Source organism: Pezoporus occidentalis, unplaced genomic scaffold (genome assembly GCF_034315485.1).
Source record: "Pezoporus occidentalis ecotype Australia unplaced genomic scaffold, CSIRO_AGI_Poc_V1 ctg281, whole genome shotgun sequence".
In the NCBI taxonomy this organism is placed as follows: domain Eukaryota; kingdom Metazoa; phylum Chordata; class Aves; order Psittaciformes; family Psittacidae; genus Pezoporus; species Pezoporus occidentalis.
This window is the reverse complement of record NW_026914730.1, coordinates 329,820-342,500: the sequence shown is the minus strand read 5'-3', so window position 1 is coordinate 342,500 and position 12,681 is coordinate 329,820. Positions and strand designations below refer to the sequence as shown.

The 12,681-nt window shown below is 36.7% G+C and overlaps 1 protein-coding gene across 1 annotated transcript in view; it reads left to right on the top strand.

The window, feature by feature from the left end:
• Nucleotides 1-12,681, top strand: part of HHIP (hedgehog interacting protein) — a 71,615-nt gene that overhangs the window by 5,250 nt on the left and 53,684 nt on the right. Inside the window, exons 2-4 of the mRNA XM_062625730.1 lie at nucleotides 2,543-2,738; nucleotides 9,876-10,032; nucleotides 10,818-11,019. Of these exons, the coding sequence (XP_062481714.1) occupies nucleotides 2,543-2,738; nucleotides 9,876-10,032; nucleotides 10,818-11,019 (555 nt within the window). The remainder of the gene's footprint in view (nucleotides 1-2,542; nucleotides 2,739-9,875; nucleotides 10,033-10,817; nucleotides 11,020-12,681) is intronic.

Here is a 12,681-nt window from a genome sequence, read left to right as displayed (position 1 = left end):
GGTGACTACTGAATATAGGCAAGTACTCTGAAGAGTCTGTAGTCATGATACACTTTCCTTTGGTGGAAACACCAAAAGAGGTCATTTCATCCTTATTTTAGGGGAGCTCCCAGCTTCTTGGTGATGTAATGTTCTTAAAAAGTGGCATTTATGGATAGTGATTTTGATCACCCTCTGTTGGCTTCAGACTTTGTTCTGTCTGACAGACAGCAACTTGGCCCGGTGATAACAGGCCACTGCCCATCAGAACCACAGCAAGGCAAAGTACCAAGGTCAGGATGCTACCATGCCTTAAGAAAGTCCAGCTAACGCAGAAGATTGACTCAGCAGTGTGGATTACTGCAAGCATATGAATCCTGTTCTCTGCTACCTGGATTGCACTCCTAGGCAGTATTAAGTTCAAAGTTTTAGTAAATATGCATTTTGGTTATAGTATATTGCAGTTATCTATATATTTTTAGCTCGTGTCTTCAAAGCATTTTCCCCTACCTGTACCATATCTAGAACAACATCTGAAACTGAAGAAAGAAGACTAAGATTAACAGTTCTGCTGCTATGGCCAAATGAGCAATCTAGAAAAAAGAATCTAAACTTTTTCAGGAAAGAAGGGGCTGGGGCTATGGAAGGAATTCAGGGCCAATGCAAATCTTTTGCCATACATGCTACAGGCAGTCAATTAATGACTGTCTTCAAGGTTTGGGGAAAAAAAAAGAAGAAAAAAGAAGATGAACCCTTTCAAAAAGATGTTAAGTCAGCTACATTCCCAAGAATGGTCTGAAGACAGCTAATAAACCATGCATGGCAGGTTAACGTTAGAGACATTACTTAATTGCAGGTGCTATGAAGCTGAGGACAGTCTGAGAACAGATAGTCTAAAGAACAGAACATTTGATGCATTTAATGATCCTGGCAAAGCTGGGGGAATTCTTTTTGAAGCTGATGGCAGCTCTTTCAGAATAAGGGTAGAAGCCAAATGGTGTTCTTCTAATCAGTGGTCCAACTATGCCACTAAACTCAGATGGCCTTTTGACAATATGTATATGGTAAAACTGAATTTTCCTGGTAAGAGTTTGTCTTCTAAATTAAGGTTCCTTTAAATAGGTTTTTGTGCACCTGTACAGGCCGTATGTTGCGCAATATTTCGAAAACTTCTCTGCTTAAAACAATGGAGAGTGCATTTCTTTTAAGTGTTTGAGGTTTATGTAATTATATCCATAAATAAAATGCTGAGTACAGAACTGTTTTACCAAAGTAGAGCATCCTAGAAGAGAACTGACCTATGAGACAGCATACTCAAATGTATCAAGAGTCTTCATGCACTGAATAACTTCTTTTATCATTTTATCAAAAGTAATTTAGATAATTTCCTTCCATGTTATGTTGCAAGGGAGTGACATTGGAAAGTCCTTCTGCAAATCAACTCAGACGAACTGGAGGAAAAGTGTGGTGATATTTTCAAATGAGCTGTTTACAAATATTTACAAACTTCACAAAATATAAATATTTACCGTGTTGATATTTCTTAACACAAGCGTCTTTCAGTCTTTGATTATAACTGCATTAAACAAACAACAGAAAGAACCTGAGCTTTCATTTTGCATTGGATCAGATTCAGTCCCTCTCAACTGCGAGCACATTTCCCACTACACACCATTGGGATGAATGATCAAAAAATAATCCATGTGGTTAACAACAGATTAACAAAGTGCACTGCATTCAAAGACTAATAAAGACAACTATGCTGTTTTCCATTATTTTTCACGATTTGATGACATTGTGCTTCTTAGGCTCCAGTGTTTACTTAAACACATCACCAGTCGTGGTTTTGTGCTTCTTCAAGTTCTACGCATAATATATGCTCTTTTTGCAGGGCAAAGTTGCAGTTTCAGATTCTACTTTTTTCACTTATAAAAATAAATATTTGAAAACATACAGCTTTTCCCACCTCCAGGTAGTTTACATGAGAGTGAGCAAAAAGCAGAGCAGCATTTAAAGATGAAAAATCCAAGGCACCTGCTGAACTTGGCAGCAGCCGTTTCAGTAACCAAACTGCAGTATCGTTCAAGATACACCTATCTAACAAATACCTAAATATGATTTTCCTGGTATGTTTTCCTGGTAGAATTTTGATTTTTAGTCTGTAAATATTTAAATAGGTCACCTTACAAGTTAGGTTTTTAAGTATTTCTCATAAGAAAAAGGCCTGCTCATGTAGCTCCTCCTGATATAAATGATCTCTAGTTCAGATATTGCCTACGTGATTAAGAGATTGCCGGCATGAGTCCATAAAATAATTTGAGCACTATGATTCTTATCTGAGAAAGAGGCAAGCACTCAAGATCTCACTGTACTAATGGCATACTGCACATTTCATAGTAATAATTTTTGCACTTTCAGAACAGTGACATTGAAACATGATGCATTTATAGTAACTCTATTGGTTCTGCTAGCATTATTTATTACATTAGATTGTGCAATCTTTTTTTGTGTAAGATGGAGAAATAGGTCATATGTTTATTTGTCTCTGTTTTGTGGCTTGCAGATACCTTCTGTTACCAACAACACAGAATGTGCGAAGCTACTGGATGAAATCAAGTGTGCACACTGCTCACCTCATGCTCAGAACCTATTCCACTCACCTGAAAAAGGGGAAACACCTGAAAGAGAACTAACTCTTCCCTACCTGTGCAAAGACTATTGTAAAGAATTCTATTATACTTGCAGAGGTCACATACCAGGTAAAACCTATAACCAGCTATGGGGCTAAAGGATGTCTGTTTCAAAGTGTTGATATGGCCTGAGGGGTTACAGATCCAGCTCCTCACTATGTAAAATACCCGTTGATATCATGGGTGGGTTTTGCCCAACCAAAGGCAGAATATCTATGGGACTTCACAGGGGATCTTATGTAGTGAGATAAATATTTTGAGCTCTTTCTTGCCACCTTCCTATTAAACTGTCCATGAAACACAGGCTTTTTTGTTGTCAGAAGCACCTGAAACCATTACCTCTGCTGAAATACTGCTGTGTTCATTCGAATCATGTAAACAAGCAGTTGGCCATCCAAAAGGCTATACTAAATGATAGCTTTAAAATGCAAGAAATAAAGGATGCTGGCTGTTTGCTGTAGACTAAAAGCTGATCAGTAAAGTGTTTTTTCTGGTTTTGTTACCCTAGAAACTGATGTTTTTTCTGTGGGGTTTAAAGCACATTGAAATCAAAGGGAGTTATTCGATAGACTTCTGTGATCTTTGAATCACTTCCAACATGCTGTTAACGACTAAATTCTTAACTAACCTGATACTTCCTCACTATAGTCAGTAGACTTAGCTAGACCTAACCAAACCCAGAATTTGACCTGTGTTGTCTAATGCAATCACCAAATGTGTACTATCACTTGTAACTATATCAACAAAATAACCACAGAAGATGGTTCTTTTAGAAACAGTGTTTTTAATACACTATTATATTAAATAACATCTTTGGTATTCTCAATAGTAAATTATTTATATGTTTAAGACTGTCATTTTTAAACTATGCTTTTTTCCCTGTCCAAACACTACTTATAAATAATGGCACACAGGAGAAAATAATTAAACTGGTTAAATTTTTTTTTGTCACTAGCAACACACACTGGAAAAAAGAGTTGATAGCCATATGAAAAATGAATTTGTGAATAGTCATTTTTGACATATGAGCACAGCTTTGTAATGTAATATAAACATGTTTGGGTAAAGGGGATAGTTTAAGTGGATGAGATTTGGAGGAGGGGTTTTTAATTGCGTGTGTACGCTGTATACTTGTTTTCTCTGAAACCCCAACAGTGCAGAGATTTTTTGCAGTGTTCCTTTACTGACTTGAGAAAACATTTTGAATTGACTTACTTTTTCCTTTACTGTGGTTTAACATGTATCTCAACCCATTCAAATATGAAAATATTATTATTGTCTTTATAAACTAAGAGATATTTCTAAGGCTTTCTTAAACCAGCTGTTTCTTGCTCTTTATCACATTCCCCAAAGCAAAGCAGCATAGATCATATGTTGCCAAGACTGCCTGCTGAGCAGCGATAACAGATTAGATATTCTAAATGTTTCACCCATATAAGAAGTCACCACAAAGTTTTTTTGACATGAGTTTGTAGCTGGTACAAATGATGAGTATATTCTGCAAAGCAAGTCCCTTATAGTTTTATGAAATTCTGTGTTTATGAAAAACAATTTGTTTAATTGGAAAAAGTGAAAGAGGGAAAAGGGAGAAAGAAGGAGGAGGTGGAAGGAGAGAGAATGAGAAAGGGCTCAGCAGCACAGGAGCTATGACCACAGGAACCTTACTCCTCAGATCAACATAGTGGTGACGAATGACAAATTTATTTTTCTACAAAGTTTGTGTATATGTAAAACTGCTGAAGTGCATCAAGATGTCAAGTGCTTTTTGTGACCACCCAGGTTGCCTTGAAAGATAACCAGATGAAAGCATAACTCTAGTACTGGGCAGAGCACAGTGCTTTGCAGGAAAAGAGCTTACATGCTTTAGCATGAGTTAAAATAGGATTTTTCCTACATCAGTCAGATGCTAATAATAATTCTAAATACTTGTTCTGAAAGTAGGTTGTACTAACAAAAAGTTGTTGCATACTTACACCCACCAACAGAGTTAATTTGGTGATTTGATATGCATATGGTGGTACATATAGTGGTTGATACGTATACTAGGATTTCCTGAAGGTATTAATCAAGGTTCAGGTCCCTCTTTTTGAGAAGATGGCCTGTAGGATTTTAATACAGTTTAATAGTCTTACAAATTCTAAAATATACATAACTTATTTGGGTTTTCTATTTTACTTGTGAGACCCATGTAGCCATAATAATATTTATTGCAAAAGAAAGAAAAAACCCCAAAAATGTGGAAGCTGTGTTTTCAGCTTAGCCTGGAGGACTAAACAAAGGAAATTATCAGGCCCCCAGACCCAAGGTCTCTGGCAGTGATTCAGAGTGCATTTGTTAAAAAGTGAAATAATTACTCTTCCTCAATTAGGGAGCGCTGTTTCTGAACGCCAATACAAAGGAGTTCAAGGAAATTACTGACTACAAAAATAATTTTATCCCTTAAGTCCTGCAAAAATGAGAAATATTATTTGTGACATAAGATAGCAGCATAATTTCTGGAATTGAAAATTTAGCGGTACCTATTAAGCAAGAAGACTGGGGACTTCTACATCAGGCTTTTTCTTGAGTTAGCTCCAGAAATTCATTTATTGTTTGGTCTCTTTTTGCAAAGTTGGAAACTCTTAACAGATCCTTGGTTAATTTTTTTTGAAGAGAGCAGTTTACCCACCAGTTCTGGCTTTTATCAGAACTTCCATTGGCTTCTTTAGGAATATTCAAAGAAAAAGTGGACCCGATTCTTTATTCAAGCTGAACTATAACAATAATTAGGATTCTATGGATATGTTAACACAAAAGGGTGTAATGTTTCACAATGTCTATGAGATTAGAACTTCCCTGCTTCATTCCAGATGACTGTTCTCATTTCTTCTCATCTGATCTTTACTGTAAGTTTCAGTTAAAGTGATTACTGATGGAGACACTGGTGTTAAGTGCCTTAATGAAATATTTTCAATGTGAATTTTAGGTTTTCCAAGGTTAAAAGAGAAGACTTTTTATTATTCATTTAGCTAGTAAAGAAAGGCACGTCTGATTCTCCCTTTAGGCATGAGCAGAAACTTGATCCGTGTCAGTGGAAGTGACATATTCTAAGGAACAAACCACAGTCACAGTGTGTTCTGCCTACTCAAGGATGTTGGACAGATTTTGGACTATGTGCTCTCCATCACTTTCATTTGAAGAAATGCCTTCCAGGTGATTGTGGGTAAATTCAGGTCCAGGCCCAGATCTGAATCCAGGCATTAACAGAACAGATGCTTGATAAGAATTTTTAAATGCCAGAGGCACCCCAGACCAAAATACTGGAAATCTGAGAAATTCTGCAACTCACACAACACTTCCAGAAGTTCTGACACAGTCAACTAAAAGTTACAGATAACATGGTCAAGCTGCAGGGATATGGTAGTGGCTTATAATGATGCTGCTGCTAACATCAAGAGGATTAACCCTGGCACTGTGTGTATGCAGGAATATGCAGTGTGTGAGTATGAGAAGAGGGCCACTAGTCACCTGAAAACCAGTGGGAAATGATGTGAGCTTACTACACTGAATTTACTACATTTTGAAACTATCGGTCTGGCATAATCTCTTCGATTTAGCTGTCACTGACAGCTGAGAAGAGTGAGGAGAATGTGGGTTTTGTGAACAAATTCACATCTAGCTGTCAAAAGTGCAAAATGGAAAAAAAGAAACCCAACCCAGTCAAACCAGGAAAATGCTTCTTTTACACAAAACTGTATGCTCAAGGTTGTAGCAGGAATATGGCAGGTGAGCCTGACTTCCAGATGTTCTCTAAGCCAGTTTAGGTCTACTCAGACAGGTAGATGATACTCAATCCTGTCTGCAGTTCAAACAAGAAAGGGAGTGAATAGGAACTTTAATTGCTGTGAAGACCAGGACAAATGCTACCATGACATTTGAGTTGTGTATCAAAGAGAAGAGGAGGGGGGGGTGGGTAAACAGGGAAGCCAGTGAAGTGAATTTTGGTGAAGGTAGGACAGGAAGGAAGATGAGTGTGAAGAATAACTGACTGCAAATGAGAGTGAAGGGAGGAGGTCAGGACCAGCTGAGAGCAGTTTTCTTTTGAAAAGGATTGAAATCATGCAACTTATTCTGACAGTTTTTAATAAAGGTGAATGCAGAAATCCTTCACTGTGACTGCCTAACTGAAAAGTCTGTAGTTTGGTTCTTTTTTGCAAGACAGAAAGTTTTAAAAGCACAGAAATGCAAAATCAATTAAACTTCATGTTTAATCTTCCTTTGTGATTTCAGTTTTCTTGTTTAACACAGGCACAGCTCTGTCAACACACAGCTGGCAGGAAATTTGTAATGATATGTAGGAGTCTTTTAAAATAAAGTAAGTACAGGAATTCACACAGGACCAAACGTTGCAGTCCTTATTAGGCATAGTTCTCATAGAAGACAGTGACAGAGATGTATTTGAGTAAACTCAGACTGAGCAAAATGGTCTTTCTTTTTTCTCCAAACAATTCTGGTGCTTAGGGGCACTTGTCAGGGACCATTCTTCTGGACACTGTGCAAATCCTGAACAAAATAGCAAACTCTACACTAAAGACCTTAGAATTTTAGCACAATAAAGAGAACATTAAATGGCTACAAGCAGATAGGGGACTAGAAGCAAATGTTTTTCTAACTGTCTTTGGTGAAGCTGTTAGTAAGTTGAATTCTAGCCTATATAACACAACCAGATTTATTTTTATTTGGTAAATTACTGTGGCTTTTATAGGACAAAATTCCATCCCTAATACACAGGTGAAAATGTATTTACAGTATTTACAATTTCACCCCACTTCTTAGAAGCATTTCTAAGGAAGATGAACCTAAGCCTTCTCCTTTGTGGGAACCTGCTGGTGGGTTTGCTAAATAGCAAAAGGCAACTGCAGTGCAATATGTACTTAAGTGCATGATAAAATATTTCCTTAGGAAAAGGGCTTAGTCTTACATGTAAGATAAGGCATTGCATAAGGCATTAGTCAAGTGAGGTTTGCATCTGATTGTTATTTGAAATGAACATGTACCGAGTAAACAATATGATCAGAGTGTGCTCTGAGCTTTTCTGACTAAAGATAACATTCAAGCCAAGAGTAGTTTATCTTTAGTAAATAGTAGATGGTCTACTTGAAAAATTCTAGAAATCCACAGAAAATGTACACCTCCAATTTGTTATTGCATTTTTTTGAATGACCTACTGTGCCTAGAGAAATAAATTTTTGAGGACAAAACTGTGTATTCTTAAGTCAAATAATTCAACAGTAAGATTTTAGATTACTTTTGACTTTGGCATTATATCTACAAGCCTTGGAATACTACTATGCGATTATATCAGTGTTCCTCTCCAGTTGTTCCACTTGAAATTATATCTCCCATTTTCTCCAAATAACTACTATAAATTAAAACCAGCTACTCAGAGACGATATTTACTGAAGCTCCAAATCATGGTAATTAAACTTTTACACCACAACGCACTACCATGTGTTTCCAGATACTATTTTATAGAACCAAAGGCAGGCTTTGTCATGTTATTTTTCCAATATTTTTCAAGATGCATATGAAAAGAAGTATAGTTGGGTGGGAAAGGCTTTCCACTCCACAAAAATTCTGGGATCTAAAAAATTTTCCTATTCCACATAAGGAAGAAATTGAACTCTTTCGAAATTTTCCATGAAGAAAGCCACAGAGAGACCACCCCAGGATAGCTAATAAAGTCGTTGTTAGGACATTTACTTGGGAAATGGGAGACTTAGGGTCAACCTCTTGCCTGACAGATGAGGGACATTGACCTGAATATTCCTCTTTCTAATGAAACACCCTAATTACAAGACATTGGAGTATAGTGATGTGAAGTTTGCTGTTTGTTTCTCTTTTTCATTTAGACCAGAAGTTTGAGTTTGGACCAGAAACATCCTGTTAACTAAAATTTTGTCGAAACTGATAATGTTTCTGAAAAAGCTTTTCTTTTAAGAAATTGGCATTTTTCAGTGTAACACAGCTGTCCCTGATCAGCTCTTATTGTACTTTGTAAGCCAGAGGTTTTATAGCTGAGATCTATGGATTACTGCCTTATTCATGAGTGGTAAAGCCATGCATAAATTAGGCTCTAATTCCAATTAAGTTATAATTTCGGGTATCCTGTGAGTTATGTCCTGGACCATACTACATCCTAACACAGTATGCCAATAATGCAAAAAAGAAATGAAGGTAACGTAAGACATACTATCTTAACAATGTTATGTTAGAATAGTAAACGTATAACTATATAACTAGCGGAATTCTATCTATCTGTCTTCTTAGATTTAATACTAAAGATTAAAAACTGGATGGAAATTACTAGAAATAAGTTTGTGGACAGAAATAGATATTTCTGCTGTCATTAAACATAGTGTAGTATCAGTATAAAGGCAGGTTTTTTCCTCAGAGGCTCTCATTTTATGAACTTCTTGCTTCCCTGGGTCTTCAAACTCCTTCCCATTTTAACCAAAAACCTAAAGACCACCTTTCATCCAAGCCAGCTTAAAGTCAACTCCAATGCAGCATGAAACATAGCACGCTTTTCAGGGGATGGAGCTGAGGAGACCTCTCCATGGGGCACTGTGTTTGCCCACTCTAGTGCTGGGAGTTAACGAGAGGCCACCTGCATGTCAACACAGTGCAGTTTTCACCAGTACTTCTCACTTTCTGAGACAATTAATTATTTACCTCTCTGACTGATGTCCTTTGCTGCCAGCATTCCACAAAGTGTTTACTGCATGCCTTTTTCTGAAGTCTTAACTGAAATTTTTAGTACACCAAGCCACTTTAGAAAAAAGAGAGGTTAAATGAAAGTTGCTCAAGCTGTTTTACAGCTGATAAGACACTTAATAGGGTTAAAATCAGGGAAAAGTATCAGCCTCAACTTTGAACTTTGTCACTTAATGTTTTAATAAGTGAACTGTAGTGTCGTTTTGAATGAACTGGTATTTTTATTTAAGCACACTGAAAATAAGGCTTAATACAGATGAATAAACTATAAAAGGTAATATACTCAGTTTGTATTTATTCAGAGCAGGACTTTTTTTGCAGATAGAACTTTGTTTAAAATTACTTGTTTTTTTCATTCAATATATAATCTATTTAAAGATCAGCTTGATGGCACGAAACTGCAGACATGACAACACACTAAATATTTGTATGCTCTTTTGCATTTTGAAGGTTTTCTCCAAACTACAGCTGATGAGTTTTGCTTTTACTATACAAGAAAGGATGGTGGTGTATGCTTTCCAGATTTTCCAAGAAAACAAGTGCGAGGGCCAGCTTCTAACTCCCTGGACCACATGGAAGAATATGACAAAGAGGAAGAGATCAGCAGGTTCATAAAGATAAATGCTGTTTAATCTGAAAAAAAACCCTAGCAAAGCCTGTGGTTTTCACAGTGAAACAGCTCAGTGTGTGCTTATGCTCAGCAGCTGTGTTTTCCAGATGTTACTTTCTTTCACTGCCGCTAGCATACGTCAAAGCGAAAGTTACATTAGCTTCAATATTTCAGTACCATTTGATATTTGCATTGCTGAAAAGGTGTTAGAATCCTGGTTTGATCCACCCTGTGGATCTTGGTTATGGTCCACCCTCTGGATCATATGGAGTTCTAGGAAGTCATTTCTACCTGAATTTAATATTACTAAACAACTACAATAAGTTTATTAGTAAAATATTTATTTCACAACTTTCCATTTATTTCATTCATGTAATTTTGTGACAATAATGAAATTAGAGTTGTCCCATCATAAGCCATTATTTTTAAATGGGGTTTGGAAGCCAAATGTTATGAAATTGCTGGAATTTACTGTATTTATTGTACAGTAGAAATTTTGTGTTTACAAATTGTTCTCCTTTTTTTACCAATTTTTTTCTCTCCTGTTCCTCTACGTTTCAGATATGATGAATTGGTTTTCTTTTGTACAAACCAAATTTTGCTCAAGTGAAGTTCAAAGTGATTTTCAGTATTATCTGCTCACATACATTTAAGGAAATAATTTACTCCGGATTGTTTAACTGTTTTTAATATTATTACAGAACACTTATCTCTTAGGGTCATTGTTGTGTCACAGTTACAAGAAAGAAGAAATTTCTCACTATTTTTCTGTTTTATTTTAGAAAACACAAGCACAACTGCTTCTGTATTCAGGAGGTTGTGAGTGGACTGAGGCAGCCTGTTGGAGCAGTACATTGTGGGGATGGATCCCATCGCCTCTTTATTCTTGAGAAAGAAGGATATGTGAAGATTTTCAGTCCTGAAGGAGACATACTCAAGGAACCTTTTTTGGATATACACAAGCTTGTTCAAAGTGGAATAAAGGTTGGATTTCATACTTACCTCTACCTGTTTATAATTTTGCCTGTATATGGGGAAAAAGGGAAGAAATGTTTTTCAGAAATTATTTCAATTTAAATAATGAAAAAGGAGAGTAATGACAACAGATACTACAGTTCTGTCTGGCAAAGAAGTAAAAACTTACTTGTTTTGGGGAGGGATAACATAAGCATCTTATACCTGTCATCACCTTTTTCTGTTTCACTTCATTTTTTCCTCACTTTAAATTCAGAAGAAACTATCCAACATCAGGATCTCACAGCATTATTTTTATATTTTCGTCCTTTGGGTTCATTTCCATCCCTCTGAATTCAGCCGAGTTTTGCTGTGATTCCAGTGGGAGCAAGTTTGGCTCAGGGCCTCCCCTGACCTGCAGGTGCTCATCAATGCCCTAGCAGCTGGACACAGGAGTGGGCCTGGAAGTGCTCAGGGACCCCCAGGAGAGGAGCAGTGGTGCTCTCTCCCTCTTGGCTTAATCTCAAATGTAGCACAAGCTGCCCTTGGCGGGAGGCTGCTTTAAACCAGCATGTATTTGAGACTTTAATGGTCAGAGGAGTGAATGGTGAATGGGAACTGACGGGAATAAGTTGGAGGGTGGAGGCAAGAAATCACATCTAGATATGGGGTAAGTATTATTGGAAAACTTGTAAATGTATTGGGGAATATTTTACCTTAAAAATGTCTTAAGCATTGTTCCATGTTGATTCCTTGTCACATTTTAGAGTGGTAATCCAAGTAAAATCAAATACATAAAGCAAATTTAAACTGCAATCGTTTTGCGTAGAACAACCAGGAATATATATGATAAAGCCATCATGGATGAAAGATACATGAACATCCTCTTGACAGAGTAGTCTTAAATAATAATTGTGACAAACTGTATTGATTTAAAATGCATAGCACATGCTAACTAATCATTTCGTGTTTCAGCTATAAGGGCAGTAAGCCAATTAAGATTGTCTTTTCTGAGAGGAAATGCCAGAGGTTTGTAGTTTGTGTTGAAAGAGAGAAATTAAATATATTACACCTTTTTTAAGGAAAAGAACCAATTTATATGATTCTGTGATTTGCTCAACACTTCCTTTCTGCCTCCATAGGTAACCATTATGTTCAAGACACCAAAACAGAAGGACTTACTAGGGGGTTTTTGAACATCAGTCTAAGGAATCTTTTTTTTTTTTTTCAGTTTTTTTCAGTTTCATATTTCTTAACTGAAAATTCTGATAGCTTGTGCTTGTGAAAAGCCGGCATTGAAACTTCCCTCAGAACTGCTACTGGTCCCAAACAAACCTTCCTCGAGGAAACTTTTATAGCTGGAATTTAGAGGAAAGGCTAAATAGAAAACTAATTTTCCATGCTTCCGAATAGGCAATAGCCGGCTTGATAAGACTCTCAACAGCTACCCTCAGATTCAGATTTGACTTTTGGTTCTGTTTCAAATCAGTCACTTGATCTTTTTAGTCTTTACTACCCTAACCATCATTTAATACTCTAATCTGGATCTGTTTCAACTATAACATTTTGTGTAAATAATTTGATGTTCTCTAAGCTAGAAAGTCTAATTCAATTTCCTGAGATAACAGTCCACTGACTGAGGATAATTGTATTGCAGTGCTTAATACAGGCTGGCAAGAACGGAGGCTTTAT